The sequence below is a fragment of the Nerophis ophidion genome, linkage group LG10, assembly GCF_033978795.1.
Source record: "Nerophis ophidion isolate RoL-2023_Sa linkage group LG10, RoL_Noph_v1.0, whole genome shotgun sequence".
Taxonomy (NCBI): Eukaryota; Metazoa; Chordata; class Actinopteri; order Syngnathiformes; family Syngnathidae; genus Nerophis; species Nerophis ophidion.
The window spans coordinates 32,443,380-32,461,319 of record NC_084620.1 but is presented as its reverse complement, the minus strand read 5'-3'; the positions used below and the strand labels follow the sequence as shown (position 1 = coordinate 32,461,319).

The 17,940-nt window shown below is 40.2% G+C and overlaps 1 protein-coding gene across 6 annotated transcripts in view; it reads right to left on the bottom strand.

Moving 5' to 3' along the window:
- Positions 1–17,940, bottom strand: part of LOC133560706 (ATP-dependent RNA helicase DHX15-like) — a 77,838-nt gene that overhangs the window by 55,761 nt on the left and 4,137 nt on the right. For all 6 annotated transcript variants that reach the window (XM_061913532.1, XM_061913534.1, XM_061913533.1 and 3 more), the window contains 4 exons: positions 16,204–16,480; positions 15,965–16,143; positions 15,728–15,887; positions 2,903–3,121 (listed from right to left, as the gene is read on the bottom strand). In XM_061913532.1, coding sequence (XP_061769516.1) covers positions 2,903–3,121; positions 15,728–15,887; positions 15,965–16,143; positions 16,204–16,480 — 835 coding nt within the window. The remainder of the gene's footprint in view (positions 1–2,902; positions 3,122–15,727; positions 15,888–15,964; positions 16,144–16,203; positions 16,481–17,940) is intronic.

Genomic DNA, 17,940 nt, shown 5'->3' with positions numbered 1-17,940 from the left:
ACTTGGCCCGGCCACAGGTGTATAAAATCAAGCACTTAGGCATGGAGACTGTTTCTACAAACATTTGTGAAAGAATGGGCGGCTCTCAGGAGCTCAGTGATTTCCAGCGTGGAACTGTCATAGGATGCCACCTGTGCAACAAATCCAGTCGTGAAATTTCCTCGCTCTTAAATATTCCAAAGTCAACTGTCGGCTTTATTAGAAGAAAATGGAAGAGTTTGGGAACAACAGCAACTCAGCCACAAAGGGGTAGGCCACGTAAACTGACAGAGAGGGGTCAGCGGATGCTATGCAATGGAGGTGTGGTTGGAGACATATTCTTAGACCTGCGCAAGGCATTTGATACAGTCAGTCACCCCACGTTACTTACAAAATTAAAAACTTTTAAACTGTCGACATATACTCTGGCCTGGATTATGTCATATCTATCTGGTCGGGCCCAATGTGTCCGTATTGATAACACAACATCCAGTTTCACTGCAACTCATATCGGCCTGCCACAAGGCTCTAATTTAGCCCTCTTCTTTTCTCCATGTACATAAACGACCTGCCATCTGTATGTGAGGATGTAAATATCCAGATGTATGCTGATGACACGGTTATTTATACTTGGGGAAAAGACGCTGAAACGGTTGTCAGAAAACTTACAGCAGCCATGGAGAAGGTGCCAAGATGGCTACAGGACTCTTGTCTTACATTAAACATTAAGAAAACGGCAACAATGTATTTTGTAAACAAATATAAAATGTCATCCTTTCCAAATATAAGGGTTAATAAGGAGATAATATAAAATGTTAGTGAATATCGTTACCTGGTTGTCATTTTAGACCCAACACTTGGCTTTAAAAAACATATCAAATAGATGTGCCAGAGTCTTAAATACAACATAAAAACGTTCAAATGTATCAGGAATTCGTTAACACTGGAGGCAACTCAAACTTACTTTAATGCAATGATTATGTCTCGTTTTTATTATTGTATAACATGTTGGTCACAGGCAAGCAATATGACGCTGAGGCCATTGGAAACTTTGCACAAACTATCGCTCAAAATTTTTGACCGAAAACCACAACACCACCATCACTGCTTAGTTTTCCAAAAAAGATAGATTGTTAAATTTAGCTAATATTCAAATATTAGCATCAATACAAATAGCCCATCGAATCCTAAATAACGCCGCAACAGCGCCACTTAAGCACTTTGTCCAGTTTACATCTGCTGTGTCAACCAGAAACACGCGAGCCTCCACCAGGGGGCAGTGTAGCATACCCAGATTTAAAACAACTTTTGCACAATCAGCCTTTTCATATAATGCCATAAAGGAATGGAACAACCTTACAACAAACTTGAAAAGTTTAACAGATTACTTTACATTTACAATTGAAGTTAAAAAGTGGCTTTGGAGCAATCAAAGCTGCACACACGGTCACTAAGGTGGGCACTGTGTTTGACAGATCAAATTAATGTGTATTATAATTATCCATGACAGCATTTTTGTTGTAAATTGTGAGGTGTGTGTGTTAAAATCATGGTTGGTTTTGTTGTTTTACAAACGATGACAGATGTGAACAAGAGCATGTATAGTCTCTGTCTGATGATGTAAATGAGATGTGGTTGTATTGTATATTAAGTATGTGTCCATGAGAGGGCATTTTATGACTTTTTTTAATTTGATTATGTGATATGGTATGATTTTATTGTAATGATTTTATTGCATGATGATGTTTGTATCTCTTGAATTTAGGTTGCCAGGGACTGCAGATGGAAATGAGCTATTTAGCTATAATCTGGTACAGAACATATCTGTCTTTGAACGTAATGTTTTTGTGCATTGTCCCTTTAAATAAAGACAAAACTAAACTACAAAAAGTGCAAAGTGCAAAGACTTTCTGCACAGTCAGTTGCTACAGAGCTCCAAACTTCATGTGACCTTCCAATTAGCCCACATACAGCATGCAGAGAGCTTCATGGAATGGGTTTCCATGGCAATGCAGCTCTATCTAAGCCATACATCACTTAGTCCAATGCAAAGCGTCGGATGCAGTGGTGAAAAGCATGTCGCCACTGGACTCTAGAGCAGTGGAGACGCCTTGTCTGGAGTGATGAATCACGCTTTTCGATCTGGCAATCTGATGGAGGAATCTGGGTTTAGAGATTGCCAGGAGAACGCTACATTTCGGACTGCATTGTGCAGAGTGTGAAATTTGATGGAGGAGGAATTATGGTGTGGGGTTGTTTTTCAGGAGTTGGGCTTGGCCGCTTTGTTCCAATAAAAAACACTTTGAATGGTCCAGGATATCAAAACATTTTGGACAATTCCATGCTCCCAACCTTGTGAGGACAGTTTGGAGCGGGCCCCTTCCTCTTCCAACATGACTGTGCACCAGTGCACAAAGCAAGGTCCATGAAAACATGGTAAACTTGACTGGTCTGCAGAGAGTCCTGACCTGAACCCGATAGAACACCTTTGGGATGAATTAGAACGGAGCCTGAGAGCCAGGCCTTCTCAACCAACATCAGTGTGTGACCTCACCAATGCGCTTTTGGAAGAATTGTGTAAAATTCCTATAAACACACTCCGCAACTTTGTGAAAAGTCTTCCCAGAAGATTTGAAGCTGTAACCGCTGCAAAAGGGGGACCCACATCATATTGAACCCTATGGATTGGGACGGGGATGGCACTTCAAGTTCAAGGCAGGTGGCCAAATACTTTTGGCAATATAGTGTAAGTCATAATCATAACCATGTATTTTAAGTTTTACTAAATGTGAAGAAGTTCCACATATGGTAAATAGAGTATGCTAAAATATGACAACAAAAAAACAAATGATGGGATATGTCTGACACAGAAAAAGATCAATTCCCATTAATTCGAATGGCAAATGCTAACACATGGTCTTACCTCTTGTCCAGTGAGGAACAGCAGGATGTCCCCTTCCACTTTCTCCAAAACGTGGATCTGGATCACAGTGCGAACGGCTGCATCCAGGTAGTCCTTTTTCGGTTCGGCCGTGTAAAAGACCTCCACTGGGTGTGTGCGTCCAGGAATGGTGAGCAGAGGACAGCTGTCAAAGTACTGCTGGAACTTGCCAGCATCCAAGGTGGCACTCATGACAATAACCTGCAGCAGGATATCAAGGAATGTTGCTGCTGTATGTTTCCATATGGGACAAAAAAAGACACATTTTGTGCACCAGGACCACTGTGTTTGAAACGGTGGCCGATTCCGGCCTGTGAATGACATTAGAACAATAATAGTAATCCATATTATGCTTTGTGAATCCATATTGTTATTAACAAATTTAAATATTGATCCGGAATTAATCAAATTGATTATTTTACACAGCCCTAACTGTAAATGTTTTTTTCATATTCATTAGAGATGTCCGATAATGGCTTGTTTTCCAAAATCCGATGTTGTCCAACTCTTGATTACCGATTCCGATATCAACCGATAACGATATATACAGTCGTGGAATTAACACATTATTATGCCTAATTTTGTTGTGATGCCCCGCTCTTTGCATTAAACTATCTAACAAGTTTTTCCAAAATAAATCAAATCAAGTTATGGAAAAAAATGCCAACATGGCACGTCCATATTTATTATTGAAGTCACAAAGTGAATAATTTTCTTTAACATGCCTCAAAACAGTAGCTTGGAATTTGGGACATGCTCTCCCTGTCATTCTCATTTGGTGTGGGTTCACAGTGTGGCGCATATTTGTAACAGTGTTAAAGTTGTTTGTACGGCTATCCTCAGTGTGACCTGTATGGCTGCTGATCACGTATGCCTTGCATTCACTTGAGTGTGTGAAAAGCCGTAGATATTATGTGATTTATGGTGCTCCAAACTTCTCCTTACATCTGTGTAACACTTCAGACAGCGGCGTTTTGAAAAGTCATGAATTTTACTTTTTGAAACAGATACCGATAATTTCCGATATTACCTTTAAAAGCATTTATCGGACGATAATATTGGCAGTCCAATATTATTGGACATCTCTAATCCTCATACTACACAGCAGATTTTTTCATCATTATCGTCATTATTATCCAGTGTTTCCTATATATTCCTTTATGGCGGTGTGCCACGGATACATTTCAACCCCAACAATCAAATTTGGCACTCCCTCGTAAATACACAATAAAGCAGGCCTAATTCTTTATCCGGCCTGCCAAAGCTTTTCATTTGGCCCGCCGAACAGCACCCAAACAGGCTTGATGAAACCATTCAAACCAGGGTTGATCATGTATGCAGTACTCCGGCCACCAGCAGGGGGCAATAGCGAGGCATATGTGTCACAATGAAGCAGCAGTGGGGTGAGTAGAAAAAGACTACCCACTTGACACTGCAAAAAAATCTAAATAAATTGAAAAATACCTGACTTTTAAAAAGGACTGGACAACAAAGTGTGAATGTTCTACCCTGAGCAAGTGCTTGAGTCATTGTTTCCTGGCAGACCTTTTAAGCGACGGACACATTGATCCAGACAAGCAGCAACAATATTAAAAGTTAAAGCACCAATGATTGTCGCACACACACTAGGTGAAATTATTCCCTGCATTTGACCCATCACCCTTGATCACCCCCTGGGAGGTGAGGGGAGAAGTGAGCAGCAGCAGTGGCCGTGCCCGGGAATCATTTTGGTGATTTAAGCCCCAATTCCAACCCTTGATGCTGAGTGCCAAGCAGGGAGGTAATGGGTTCCGTTTTTATAGTCTTTGGTATGACTCGGCCAGGGTTTGAACTCACGGCCTACCAGAGCGGACACTAACCACAACGCCACTGAGCAGTAGCAGAAATCCCAGCGTGTAAGCATTACGAAACTTGGCCAAATAGTAGACATAATTTGTTCAAAAATGCATTTATTTTGTTTTGTATTGAAATTGCCATCTTCGTGATGTATTTTGAATTTGTGATTGTGTTGTTTTTTGTCCGTGAGTAATGATCAAGCCTTGTTTATAACATGTAGTGCTACATTGGACCAGTAGAGGGCGAGAATGCTAATGTTTGGTGTGTGAATGTTTTGTAAGTTTTATATGTGTACCGTATTTTTCGGATTATAAATCGCACCGGAGTATAAATCGCACCTGCTGAAAATGCATACTAAAGAAGGAAAAAACATATAAGTCGCACTGGAGTATAAATCGCATTTTTGGGGGAAATTTATTTGACAAAACCCAACACCAAGAATAGACATTTGCAAGGCAATTTAAAATAAATAAAGAATAGTGAACAACAGGCTGAATAAGTGTACGTTATATGACTCATAAATAACCAACTGAGAAGGTGCCTGGTATGTTAACGTAACATATTATGGTAAGAGTCATTCAAATAACTATAACATATAGAACATGCTATACGTTTACCAAACAATCTGTCACTCCTAATCGCTAAATCCCATGAAATCTTATACGTTTAGTCTCTTACGTGAATGAGCTAAATAATAATATTTGATATTTTACGGTAATGTGTTAATAGTTTCACACATAAGTCGCTCCTGAGTATAAGTCGCACCCTCGGCCAAACTATTGAAAAAACTGCGACTTAAAGTCCGAAAATTACGGTAACTATTTGTAGTTTGTCCAGTGTGTAGTCCGCCCGAATGCAGCTGAGATAAGCTCCAGCACCCCTTGTTACCCCTCAAGGGACACGGGGTAGAAAATGGATGGGTGGCAATTAAGTAAATGCAGTCTCAAAGAAATATAACCTGCGGAGGTACTTTGACGAAACCTCCACATTGCGAGTGTTTATCCCCTGAGCCCTCGGGCTCTTGAAACTGTGGCCCTCTTCATTATGGAGTTAAATAGCCCTGCTATTAAGGGACCGTGCGTGCAGCTTGTCATTTAGTGTTAATTTTGTTGACTAAAAATGTTCATCTTTGTTATCGTCAAGGCCCTTTTTGCCTCTGACTAAAATAGGACGATAACGAATTAAAACAAATGCATACATTGCACGTTGACCCAAACAATAGGGAAATTGACAATTTAGTCAACACAATAAAACAAGACAAAAATGTTGACAGAGACTAAATTTCAATCATATTTAAATTTGGGCGGGTGGGGCAAGTTATCCAATCACAGTTGCATGTGGGAGAGAGCTACTCTCTTTGTAAGGCATCATGTTTGATTTTTCACTGGGAAAACCATGGATTTATAGATTTGCCTTAGCACATGGAAAACAAGACTGTATTGTTACATACATCAACAGAATGTGTCTTATACACCAGAAAGAAACAGAACAGAAGAGAACCCATATGGAACCACTTCACATTTGCCGCGGTAGACAAGATACGTTCTGAACCCTGCAGTAAAAAAACAACCACCTTGAAGATCCGTGTGCAGCTGCTTTTTCGGACATCTCGCTAAGGTAAGTAGACCGAAGCTATTTCGAAATGACCATATTTTCCAGACTATAAGGCGCACTTAAAATTATTTTTTTCCCCCTCAAAACTCGATAGTGCGACTCGATAGTGCGCCTCGATGCGCCTAATGTATGGAATAATTCTGGTTTTGCTTACTGACCTTGAAACTATTTTATTTGATACATGGTGTAATGATAAGTGTGACCAGTAGATGGCAGTCAAACATAAGAGATACGTGTAGGCTGCACTATGATGGTAATAGGATTCAAGTAAACAACACTAACATTTTAATGTATTTCATTGGAAATATAAAACATTACACAGTAATAATAATAATAATGATAATAATAATAATAATAATAATGGATTAGATTTTATATCACGCTTTTCTATTATTAGATACTCAAAGCGCTCACAGAGAAGTAGGAACCCATCATTAATTCACACCTGGTGGTGGTAAGCTACATTATTAGTATTTTACCATATTTTTCGGAGTATAAATTGCACCTGCCGAAAATGCATAACAAAGAAAGAAAAAAACGTACCGGTATATAAGTCGCACTGGAGTATAAGTCACATTTTTGGGGGAAATTTATTTGATAAAACCCAACACCCAGAATAGACATTTGAAAGGCAATTTAAAATAAATAAAGAATAGTGAACAACAGGCTGAATAAGTGTACATTATATGACGCATAAATAACCAACTAAGAACGTGCCTGGTATGTTAACGTAACATATTATAGTAAAAGTCATTCAAAGAACAATAACATACAGAAAATGCTAGAAGTTTACCAAACAATCTGTCACTCCTAATCGCTAAATCCGATGAAATCTTATACGTATAGTCTCTTACGTGAATGAACTAAATAATACTATTTGATATTTTACGGTAATGTGTTAATAATATCACACAAAAGTCACTCCTGAGTATAAGTCGCACCCCCGGCCAAACTATGAAAAAAAACGCGATTTATAGTCCGAAAAATACATTAATATGTTAATAATAATAATAATGGATTAGATTTTATATCGCACTTTTCTATTATTAGACACTCAAAGCACTCACAGAGAAGTGGGAAACCATCATTCATTCACATTTGGTGGTGGTCAGCCACATGTTTGGCTTACCACCGCCATTATTATTATTTGTATTATTATTAACATATTTATATACTAATATTAATAATGATGATAATGGATACACTTTGATATCACACTTTTCTATCATTATATACTCAAAGAGCGCACAGAGAAGTGGGAAGCCATCATTCATTCACAATTGGTGGTGGTAAGCCACATGTGTAGCCCCAGCTGCCCTGGGGTAGGACTGACGGAAGCGTGGCTGCCAGTTTGCACCTACGGCCCCTCCGACCACCACCTATCATTCATTCATCATTCATTCACCAGTGTGAGCAGCAAGGGTGAAGTGTCAAGTGTTCAATTTGGATGTCAAGAGGTGGGGAGCGATCCTGCAACCCTCAGGTTTCTGGCACAACTGCTCTACCCACTACGCCATACCGCCCCTATAATATTAGTATTAGATATTAGTAAAGGTGTCTAAAAATGGTCTACATTTCGAGTCGAAAAAGTTTTATTCAACAATTAACCTCACAGTCGAATCAAAAGACGTTGAACTCTCCGAGGTGAAAGAGGAATGTGTTGAGAGGATGTGCGGAGATGGGGGAGCAGGGTTGTGGAGGTTAATTTGTGTCAATATTATGAAACCTTTTTTACACTGAACATATGTAACTGAATTTTTTGCATTTGAATTTTGTGGACTATTTCAATTATGCTGCCAATTTCATGGAAAACAATAAAGTGTATACAAATTCAGTGTTTAAAAATTATGTGTAGGAAAACTTGGATAAAAATTCAGTGCATACAAATTCAATGTAAAAAAAATGCTGTGCTGAAAAATTCAGTGTCGAAAAATTCTGTATTTTCAGTAAAAAACTAAAAAGACCATATCAAAAACAGAATCATCTATATATTTTTTTTTACTGAATAATACGACAGTCAGAATGTACATAACATTTCAGAATGTGGGATTTACAATAGTTACTATTAACAATAAAACACTGAATATTGAGAATATATGAACGTAGCTCCTCTACTGCACACCAACTCCTTGATCGACTTCTTTTATAATCGAGCAAGAACAATAAAGTTGCAGCAAACACGGCGAATCACAAACGCCAAGGGTAAAATTCATCCACATATTTGATGTATCATCACTGTTCTGTAGAACGTTGCTATAGAAATCTGCCTGCGTCTGACACTTGCACTGTAAACAAGCCGCGTCCACTCTGCCCCACTCTGTTTGTGTCTCATCTGTATGAAGCCTAAGAGATTCGTATCGTATGTTACTCGAGTGCAGATTCTAACCATTGGAATTTTTTCTACAGTTTGGAAACATCCAACGGGCTGCTTTGAAATGTTAATTGTGTATTATGCCAAGGAAGCCCAGTTAACTGCTTTTTTTTTATGCTGTTTTGCAAGCCTTGTGTGAGATGACTTCAAACTTGACACCTCATTGGCTGATTCTGAGACAGGATCGATTACTTCAGTCTTAATTTACCGAAAGTGAGTCTTGCTTATTGAAGCAGGAACGGTTTTTTTTTTACTCCAAATTTTTTTACAATGTGCATCATACACAGAATTTTAAAACACTTTTTTTTTTTTTTTTTATTGAAAATTGTCAGGAAAATTTGATGAAAAAGAAAATTCAGTTCCCAAAATTCAAATGCAAAAAATTCAGTTACATTATATCAGTGTCAAAAAACCCCATCCATCCATACCTTTCTACCGCTTGTCCCTTTCTGGGTCATCTGCATTCAGGCGGAAGGCAGCGTACACCCTGGACAAGTCGCTACTTCATCGCAGGGCCAACACAGATGGACAGACAACATTCACACTCACATTCACACACTAGGGACCACTTTAGTGTTGCCAATCAACCTATCCCCAGGTGCATGTGCCCTTTCGTAATAGAGACACTAAGTAACTTTCATACAGGGCTCGTCAGGACGCACCAACGGAGCTCGCCATGCCACTGCTCAAAGCACCGCTGTCGGACCAAATGGGACCCGCCAGAAATTGGACACTGATTGTCAACTCCGGGCAATATCTAACGAATCAGATTTGACAATGAAAACTCTCAGTCGAAGACAGCCCTCCAAGGTACTATGATGGCGGGTAGACCCCCTTCTCTCTCGGAAAGAATGTTTCGTTTACACATTGACGGGAACACGGTATCAGCTACAGCCCTCCAACAGCTAGATGTTACGACAACACCGTCAGTCCCTATGCACCTGACACATTTTTTTAAACATTTTAAAAAATGCTTCTTTAGAGTTTTTTTTTAATTAGTGTAAATCGCCCTGCAGAGAGAAAGGGAATTTCAATGCTGCATGTGTCTTGGACACTTGGTGAATTGACAATATAGGTGGTCCTCGGCTTATGAACAGGACCCGATTTTTGACTGATTTGAGCTTTAGTGTCAGTTGGATCTTATACGTAATGAACACTTAAGTCACTCACACTGTACACATTACATATGAAGGACACAACATAGAGTAATTAGAATGAAGAATGCAAGAGTTAAAAGAAAACAGTGATAAAAAAGAGATATTTGTTACTGAAGCTTATTGGAATGAGGGAGTAAAAGAGGCAGAAGAAGTTGCAGAAGAAGTGCTGACTCTGGTCTTCCAGCCACAGCATTATAGCAACCTTTCATCTGAATAATAAAACCACTACACTGCTTGGTGATTACTGTCACTTTCATTGGAGCAGATGCTTCAACATGTTCAAGGATACTGCAGCCACCTGGCGGTCATGCAGTGTTGAAGAGTTCTTAAGATTAGCCAACCGTCGATAAGGCCCTAAATGTGGCATGAACTATCTTGATTGTGTGTGTGTAGTGTTGTTTTGGTGCTGGAGCTTCATAATCAATCAATCAATCATAGTGAATTTATGTAGCCCTAATCACAAGTGTCTCAAAGGGCTGCACAAGCCACAACAACAGAGGACAGAGGATCACCTAATGCCACCCGTAAAAACTCGGGAACCTTAAATCTTTTCAGATACTTTTAATTGTCTCTTTCAAAAAAAGTGACGAGCAACATTTTTTTGATCTTATTGGACCCTTTTTGTAACATGAAAACACTTGTGGGTCATGGCCAACTAATTGTGCAAATTAAACAATGACACCATCTACTGATAGCAGGTCAGTGGGAAACACTACTGTTTGTTATCATTCATTAAAGAGAGAGAAAGACACTTCCTTTTATTGTCATTCAAATTTGAACTTTACAGTACAGATAAGAATGACATTTTGTTGCAGTAGCTCGTTGTAGTGCAGGATAAAAGAGCAATAAGGTGCAGATATAAATAACTAGATTACCGTACAGATAAATATATAACACTTTTACATATGCATCCACGTTTTTGGATTTCTGTTATATTGCCTTTATATTCCAGCGAGTTAATCCATTTTTGGGAAGAATTGAGGGGATCATTTTTATGCTTTCAAAAGTCTTACGGCCTGAGCGAAGAAGCTGTTACAGAACCCGGAGGCTGCGGAACCTCTTTCTAGAGTCCAGCAGTGAAAACAGTGCTTAGTGGGGGCGGGATGAGTCTCTGCAGATTTTCTGAGCCCTGGTCAGGCAGCGTCTTTTTGCGATCTCCTGAATAGGAGGAAGAGGAGTCCTGATAATCTTTTCCGCCGTCCTCACCACTTTCTGCAGAGACTTCCAGTCTGAGGCACTGCAGGCTCCAGTCCAGACAGAGATGCTGTTGGTCAGTAGGCTTTCTATAGTGCCTCTGGAGAATGTGGGGAGAATGGGGGGGAGGGAGCTGTGCTCTTTTCATCCGACGCAAAAAGTACATGCGCTGCTCTTTTTACAAGAGCGCCGGTTGTAAGGACCAGGTCATATCATCAGTTATCTGTACCTCCAGGAACTTGGGGCTGCTTACGATCTCCACCGCTGTGCCGGCATAAAGTAACTTCTTAACCTTCATAAAAAATTTTCATAACTTTTGGGATGATACATAGACTCAAAACTAGTTGAATGTGTGACACCTCTGTCATGGACTGAGGGGGTCTCAGTGGCCTAGTGGCCAGAGATCGGTAGGTTGTGAGTTCAAACCCCGGCCGAGTCATACCAAAGACTATAAAAATGTGACCCATTTCCTCCCTGCTTACAAGTGGTCTTCTGGTTCTGATAACATAACCTTGGCGAATATCTAATGTATATACAAAAAATAATAAAGTAAAGGAATACGTCCGGGATTTAGGGTCCTCATCTTTCTATATGTGGCCCCAAAAATACTTTGGATAGAACAGTGCCGGTCTATGCTGAACAACCTGGCATTCCACTACAAAGCCAGTGACCTATACCAGGCTATGACAGTCCTTGGCCCCCCATTTCGAGTACACACTGTTCCCTCTCGAGCCATTAGATAGAGTGCATTAGGATTTTGATGGGAAGCGCGTCGCCACATTTTCAATCTCAAACATGATCTCTCTCTCTCTCTCCGCTTTACGCTCGGCGGGACATCGTAATTGCTCTTAATCAAGGCAAATTAAACTTCCGAATTCGGCAAGGCGATAGGGTTGAAGGAGATGGAAGGGGAAAGGCAGCTGAGCATTATTCCCAATAACTTCCACTGTCAACAAATATCCATCTGAATAATGACAATTGATGTACCGTATTTTTCGTACTATAAGGCGCAGTTCAAATATTTTCATTTTGTCAAAAATTTGATAGCGAGCCTTATAATATACAGTATGGATTTATTATTGTTTTGCTTATTAACCTCGAAGCAGTTTTCTTTGGTACAAGGTATAGTGGCAAGTATGACCAGTGGACGGCAGTCACACACAAAAGAAGTGTGGCTTGCAAGTTAACACGTTCAATAAAGCGAGCCCAAAACTTTGATCTTCCATCGAGGATAGAGAACATAACACACGACACTCAAAAATCTGTCAAAATGTTATAGTACGACATTTTACTTGATGGATTGTCGGCTCACTACGGCTAACGTGGTCAGGCGTATTAATATCGTGGGTATTATTATGGAAGGACCTCAAAATGGCACCTAGTGTATTACCTGGTGATTGTTTGTTTCGCAATATCATGCAAAACCAACTTTTCTTACCTATTGGTACCTGCTGATGTGTATGAAGATTCCGATAAGTTCGGAAATATGGGCTTGTCAGCGATTGCTTTCCACACCGTAGCCAATAGGCTCCTTGTTTTTCTCTATACTCCTTTTGTGGGGTATTCATCCTCCACTGCTGCTATTTTTAATATAAAGTAGCCTACAGTTCTAACTTATATCAATCAATCAATGTTTATTTATATAGCCCTAAATCACTAGTGTCTCAGAGGGCTGCACAAACCACAACACAAACCACTACGACATCCTCGGTAGAGCCCACATAAGGGCAAGGAGAACTCACACCCAGTGGGACGTCGGTGACAAAGATGACTATGAGAACCTTGGAGAGGACCAGATATGTGGGTAAGCCCCCCCCCACTAGGGGACCGAAAGCAATAGATGTCGAGCGGGTCTAACATGATACTGTGAAAGTTCGATCCATAGTGGATCCAACACAGCCGCGAGATGATACTGTGAAAGTTCAGTCCATAGTGGATCCAACACAGCCGCGAGAGTCCAGTCCAATATCTGTCAGTAGACTCGCTATGGAAGCACTAAAAACTACCGGTGCGACAACGATGACAGGGAGAAGACGCTGTCGATGTGGAGCCAAGTAAAAAAGACAGCCTACATAATCATCGTGAGTGAAATGCTGTCATTGTGAGGAGAAGGAACATTTGTTGTTGTGAACGACATCATCGATGGAAAATCAATGTACAAACAGGACAACAGTCATAATTTTTTTACACAGCCACAAAATGTCTCCGTACTCATCAAGCTCTGAACAGCAGCACCTTTCCACCCCTCACAATGACAGCGCTATGAGCAACATCCGATCTGACGGCGCTTACAAAATAAAGGTTTCAAAAAAGTACCTAACATAAATACAAGTAGCACTTGTTGATTCATTTATAAACGATGTTATACTTCGATTATAAAAATTGGTTAAAATTGTCCAAAGATTTATTGCACAAATAAAAGCTAGGATTTCTGCATTTTATTAAATTTGATCTAACAAGGTGGAAACTTGTATGCTGCCTTCTGCCTGAATGCAGCTGGTATAGGCTCCAGCACCCCAGAGAGGGACAAATGGTAGAGAATGGATGGGTGGATGGACAAAAAAAAGCACACATTCTATGGTGGCAAAAATAAGAGTACAAAGGTAAAAAATGGATTTAAAAAAAAATCTAACAGAAAAACTGAGTTTTATTGTTTTATTATATTGCTATCCTTATTTTTAATTCATTGTTGTTATTATTATAATATTTTACTTGATGTTTATTTGTTACTATTTTATATATGTTATTCTTTTGAATTAAAGTTGAGTTTTAGTGGTACAATAAATATTCACGTTTTACACTTAATGAATACTTTCGGTATAGCTTGGTTGGTAGAGCAGCCGTGCCAGCAACTTGAGGGTACCAGGTTCGATCCCTGCTTCCGCCATCCTAGTCACTGCCGTTGTGTCCTTGGGCAAGACACTTTACCCACCTGATTCCAGTGCCACCCACACTGGTTTAAATGTAATTTAGATATTGGGTTCCACTAAGTAAATGTGCTTTGAGTCACTAGAGAAAAGCGTTATATAAATATAATTCACTCACAAAATTCCCTCACTTGTGTTATTAATCGTGATTGCAATATCAATCAAAGCAATCGTTATTATAATGTTTGCCATAATCGTCCACCCCTACCTGGAAGGGTAATAGACATTGGATGTTCTTAATAAAAATAAATAATAAGACTTAAAATAATCCAAAGTCAAAACCCATGGCACACCCACAAGGTACACCCATCTATCCTTTTCTACCGCTTGTCCCTTTTAGTGGCTGTTTATAGGTAGCTTAACCGTTAGCTTAGCTATTAGCATGCCTACCACTCTTTGCACTCTGTGTTTATAATGTTTAACATAATCCTAATTCTTTATAATGATACTTAAGATATAACAAAATGAGGTTTATTGGAGTTAAAGGAAGTGATTATTATTGAATTGGGAATTGACTCTCTACACTGTGTATAGAGAGATACATAATTACCTGCTAGCTTGTCAGCCATTGGACTAAAATTGTTGCGTTTGGGTCGTATTGGAGCGATGGTGTCGTTCTCAGGGTGCAGAGGGACAGGCGGTGTCAGAAGCAGCGGGCAGGTAAGGTGCTTTTAATTTGTTTCACAAAGCAAAAATACAAAAACTTAGATGCTAGCGTAGCATGGCATGGACTTAAAGCGTTGCACAAAACCTACACACAAACAGTTGAACAGCAAGAAAACTTCAAGTGTGGAGAAAAAAAAAGGAAAATGCAACTGTCGTGTGTAGCGGATAAGTGAAGTGAAGTGAATTATATTTATATAGCACTTTTTCTCTAGTGACTCAAAGCGCTTTACATAGTGAAACCCAATATCTAAGTTACATTTAAGCCAGTGTGGGTGGCACTGGGAGCAGGTGGGTAAAGTGTCTTGCCCAAGGAAACAACGGCAGTGACTAGGATGGCGGAAGCAGGGGATCGAACCTGGAACCCTCAAGTTGCTGGCACGGCCAGTCTACCAATCCCATAAAAGATAAAAATCACGCAACGACTTGCAGGGTGAGATGGACATATAAAGAGGAGTGATTAGTGGCGACGACAGGTGGAGACACTAATCGACAAACAGGTGACAAACGCTTCTAACAACAAGAACATAAACAAAGGAGAACTAGGAGCGCTGGCAACATAAATATACACTAAACTAAGAAGAATAACAACAAAAACAACACAGGACACGACCGGGACAGACCAGTCCTGGCAAAATAAATACAATATTAGTCAGAAGGCTTTGTGATCCGCATTAAAAAAGCATTAATCGTCAATGTTGAAAAGAAAATCGGCTGATACTGATCGGTAGCCGATCAATTGACATATCCCCAAACAAAATGTGGTATTTTTGAGTGCCACTGCTCAGTCCTGTAAGCTAACTGTTTTGAAAATGTGGACTTTGAGTTGACTGCTGTATCAAAGAAATCAATCAAATCTGCCAACTGTCATGCAATCAGAATCTGATTTATTGACCAAGTAGGTTTAACACCCAATGTATTTGACTTGCTAGAATGTGCTTACATTGTTCAATGTGAGATACCAAGAAAATCACAACTACTACAAGAGAGCACAGTATAAAGTTATCACGCGTGATTGAAGACGAGAACTTAACAATCAGGTTACCTTGAGGTCATATCTCCAACGGACCACCTGCTTGAGAACCCCCATGAGGATGTCTGTTGCTAGTGTGCGCTCGTGGGCCTCATCCAGGATGACTACACCGTAGCGCTCCAGTCGTGGGTCGTTCATGGCCTCCCGTAGCAACATTCCGTCAGTCAAGTACCTGTGAGTGCATGGCAAAAAAGCTTTGATTGAGGTCAGTCTAAAGAGGAACCCAGACCTCTAGGCGCATGATCTCACTTGAGAACCGTCTTGCCAGAACTGCAGTCTTCAAAGCGTATGGAGTAGCCCACCTCCTGGCCGAGCGTCACGTCCATCTCGTCAGCCACCCTCTGGGCCACACTCATGACTGCCACCCTCCTGGGCTGGGTGCAAGCCACCACCGTTCCGGGCAAAATGTCCACGCACCACTGCGGGACCTGACGGACAAAAAAATGGAAATTAAAAAGTTGACTGAATTATCATTCTGGCTTCTCTACCTGTGTGGTCTTTCCAGAACCGGTCTCCCCCAACAGGACACAACACTGGTGATGCAGGAGGATGTCAGTGAACTTCTCTCGGTACTCCCACACAGCGAGACCTTGACGCTTCTTCAGGATTTCGTAGTAACGGGGTGTGTAGGGCAGCTCGGTGAAGGGATTGATCTGCTGTTGCGTGGGCCCATTGACTGCCATCATGGAGGACTCCATTGTGAGTCGAGGCGGGCCCCCACGCCCGGAGCGGCCATTACGGCCCCGTCGCCTCTCCCACTCACTCCTGGAAGACATTGACTCACTGTTACACCAACCAAGTTCAAACAACGGACGCTATAATAAAAGCCTCAAAGGGTCTGACTATGATGAACATGGGGATGAAGCTGTATAAATACAATGACTGGAGTAGGACTCAAAAACTGGTACAACATTTTTGTATAGAATGTATAAAAAAATAGGGCTGAACAATTTTGGAAAATGTGCAATCATTTTCAAAGGTCCTCTTCCCAATGTATTTTTCAACAAGCAATAAATCAATCTATATTATAATAAACATCTGATGCATTTCTATTCTAAATAATACTATTATACACACACTAAATACATTGACTTGTAGTCTTGGGCTTTTATTTTGAAGGCCGAAAATGTGTCCTTGCGTTTGAACTTTAATTTGAAGGCTGTAATGTGTGAAGGCAAGTGTGGGCGATACTGGGAATTTTGGTATCGATCTAATACCAGGTAAATACAGGGAGAGAACCGCAAATACTGATATCGATAATCAATCATTTTGTTTATTTGACTCTAATTAGTTGATTATGTCTATGATAACGCAGAGAAAATATTGTATTCAAAGAAAAATGTTTTTATACCTTAATGCAACAATATAAAACAATTGATTAGTATAACATAAACATTGGACAAGACCAAGGAGCTGGTCATCGACTTCAAGAAGAATATGACCACTGTGGAGCCCATCAAAATCCATGGCTGGGATGTGGCAGTACAAGTACCTGGGAGTCCACTTGAACAGCCGACTGGACTGGAAGGACAAGAGCAAAGCTGCATATAAGAAGGGCATGAGCAGACTCTTTTTTTCTGAAGAAGCTTATGTCCTTTATTGTGTGAAGATAGCTGTTTGAAAAAAGATCTCCGTCTGTTGTGGCCAGTGCCCTATACTTTGCAGTGGATTGTTGGGGGAGCAGCGCCAGCAAAAGGGACTTAAACCGGATTGACAAACTGATCAGGAAAGCCGGCCAAACTATTTGCACGCAGTTGGTGGCGTTCGCGTCAGTAGGAGGACACTGGACAAACTGCTCGCCGTCATGAACAATCCTGCCCATCCACTCCATCAGGAAGGACAGCGGAGTTCATACTCCAACAGGCTCCTTCAGTTTCGTTCCCACAGTGTTCGATTTAAGAACTCCTTCATTCCGCACTCCATCCAACTGTATAATCACTCGCCATACAGCAATAGATTACATCTATTACCTGATCGCTTTTAAGTTAGCTACCCGTCTTTGTTTATAATGTATATTTTCTGCTGGATCTACTCTCCATTTTATGCTGCCCTTTTTTTTGCTGCAGCTGTTACATATACTGTAATATTGTACATGGTAATTGTGATTTGTTATATATTGTATACATTATATACAAATATATCAGTAAATATTATATACCTTATATATGATATGTAAATATCACATGTTATATTTTATATTGCTACTATGGTACATTTTTTACATA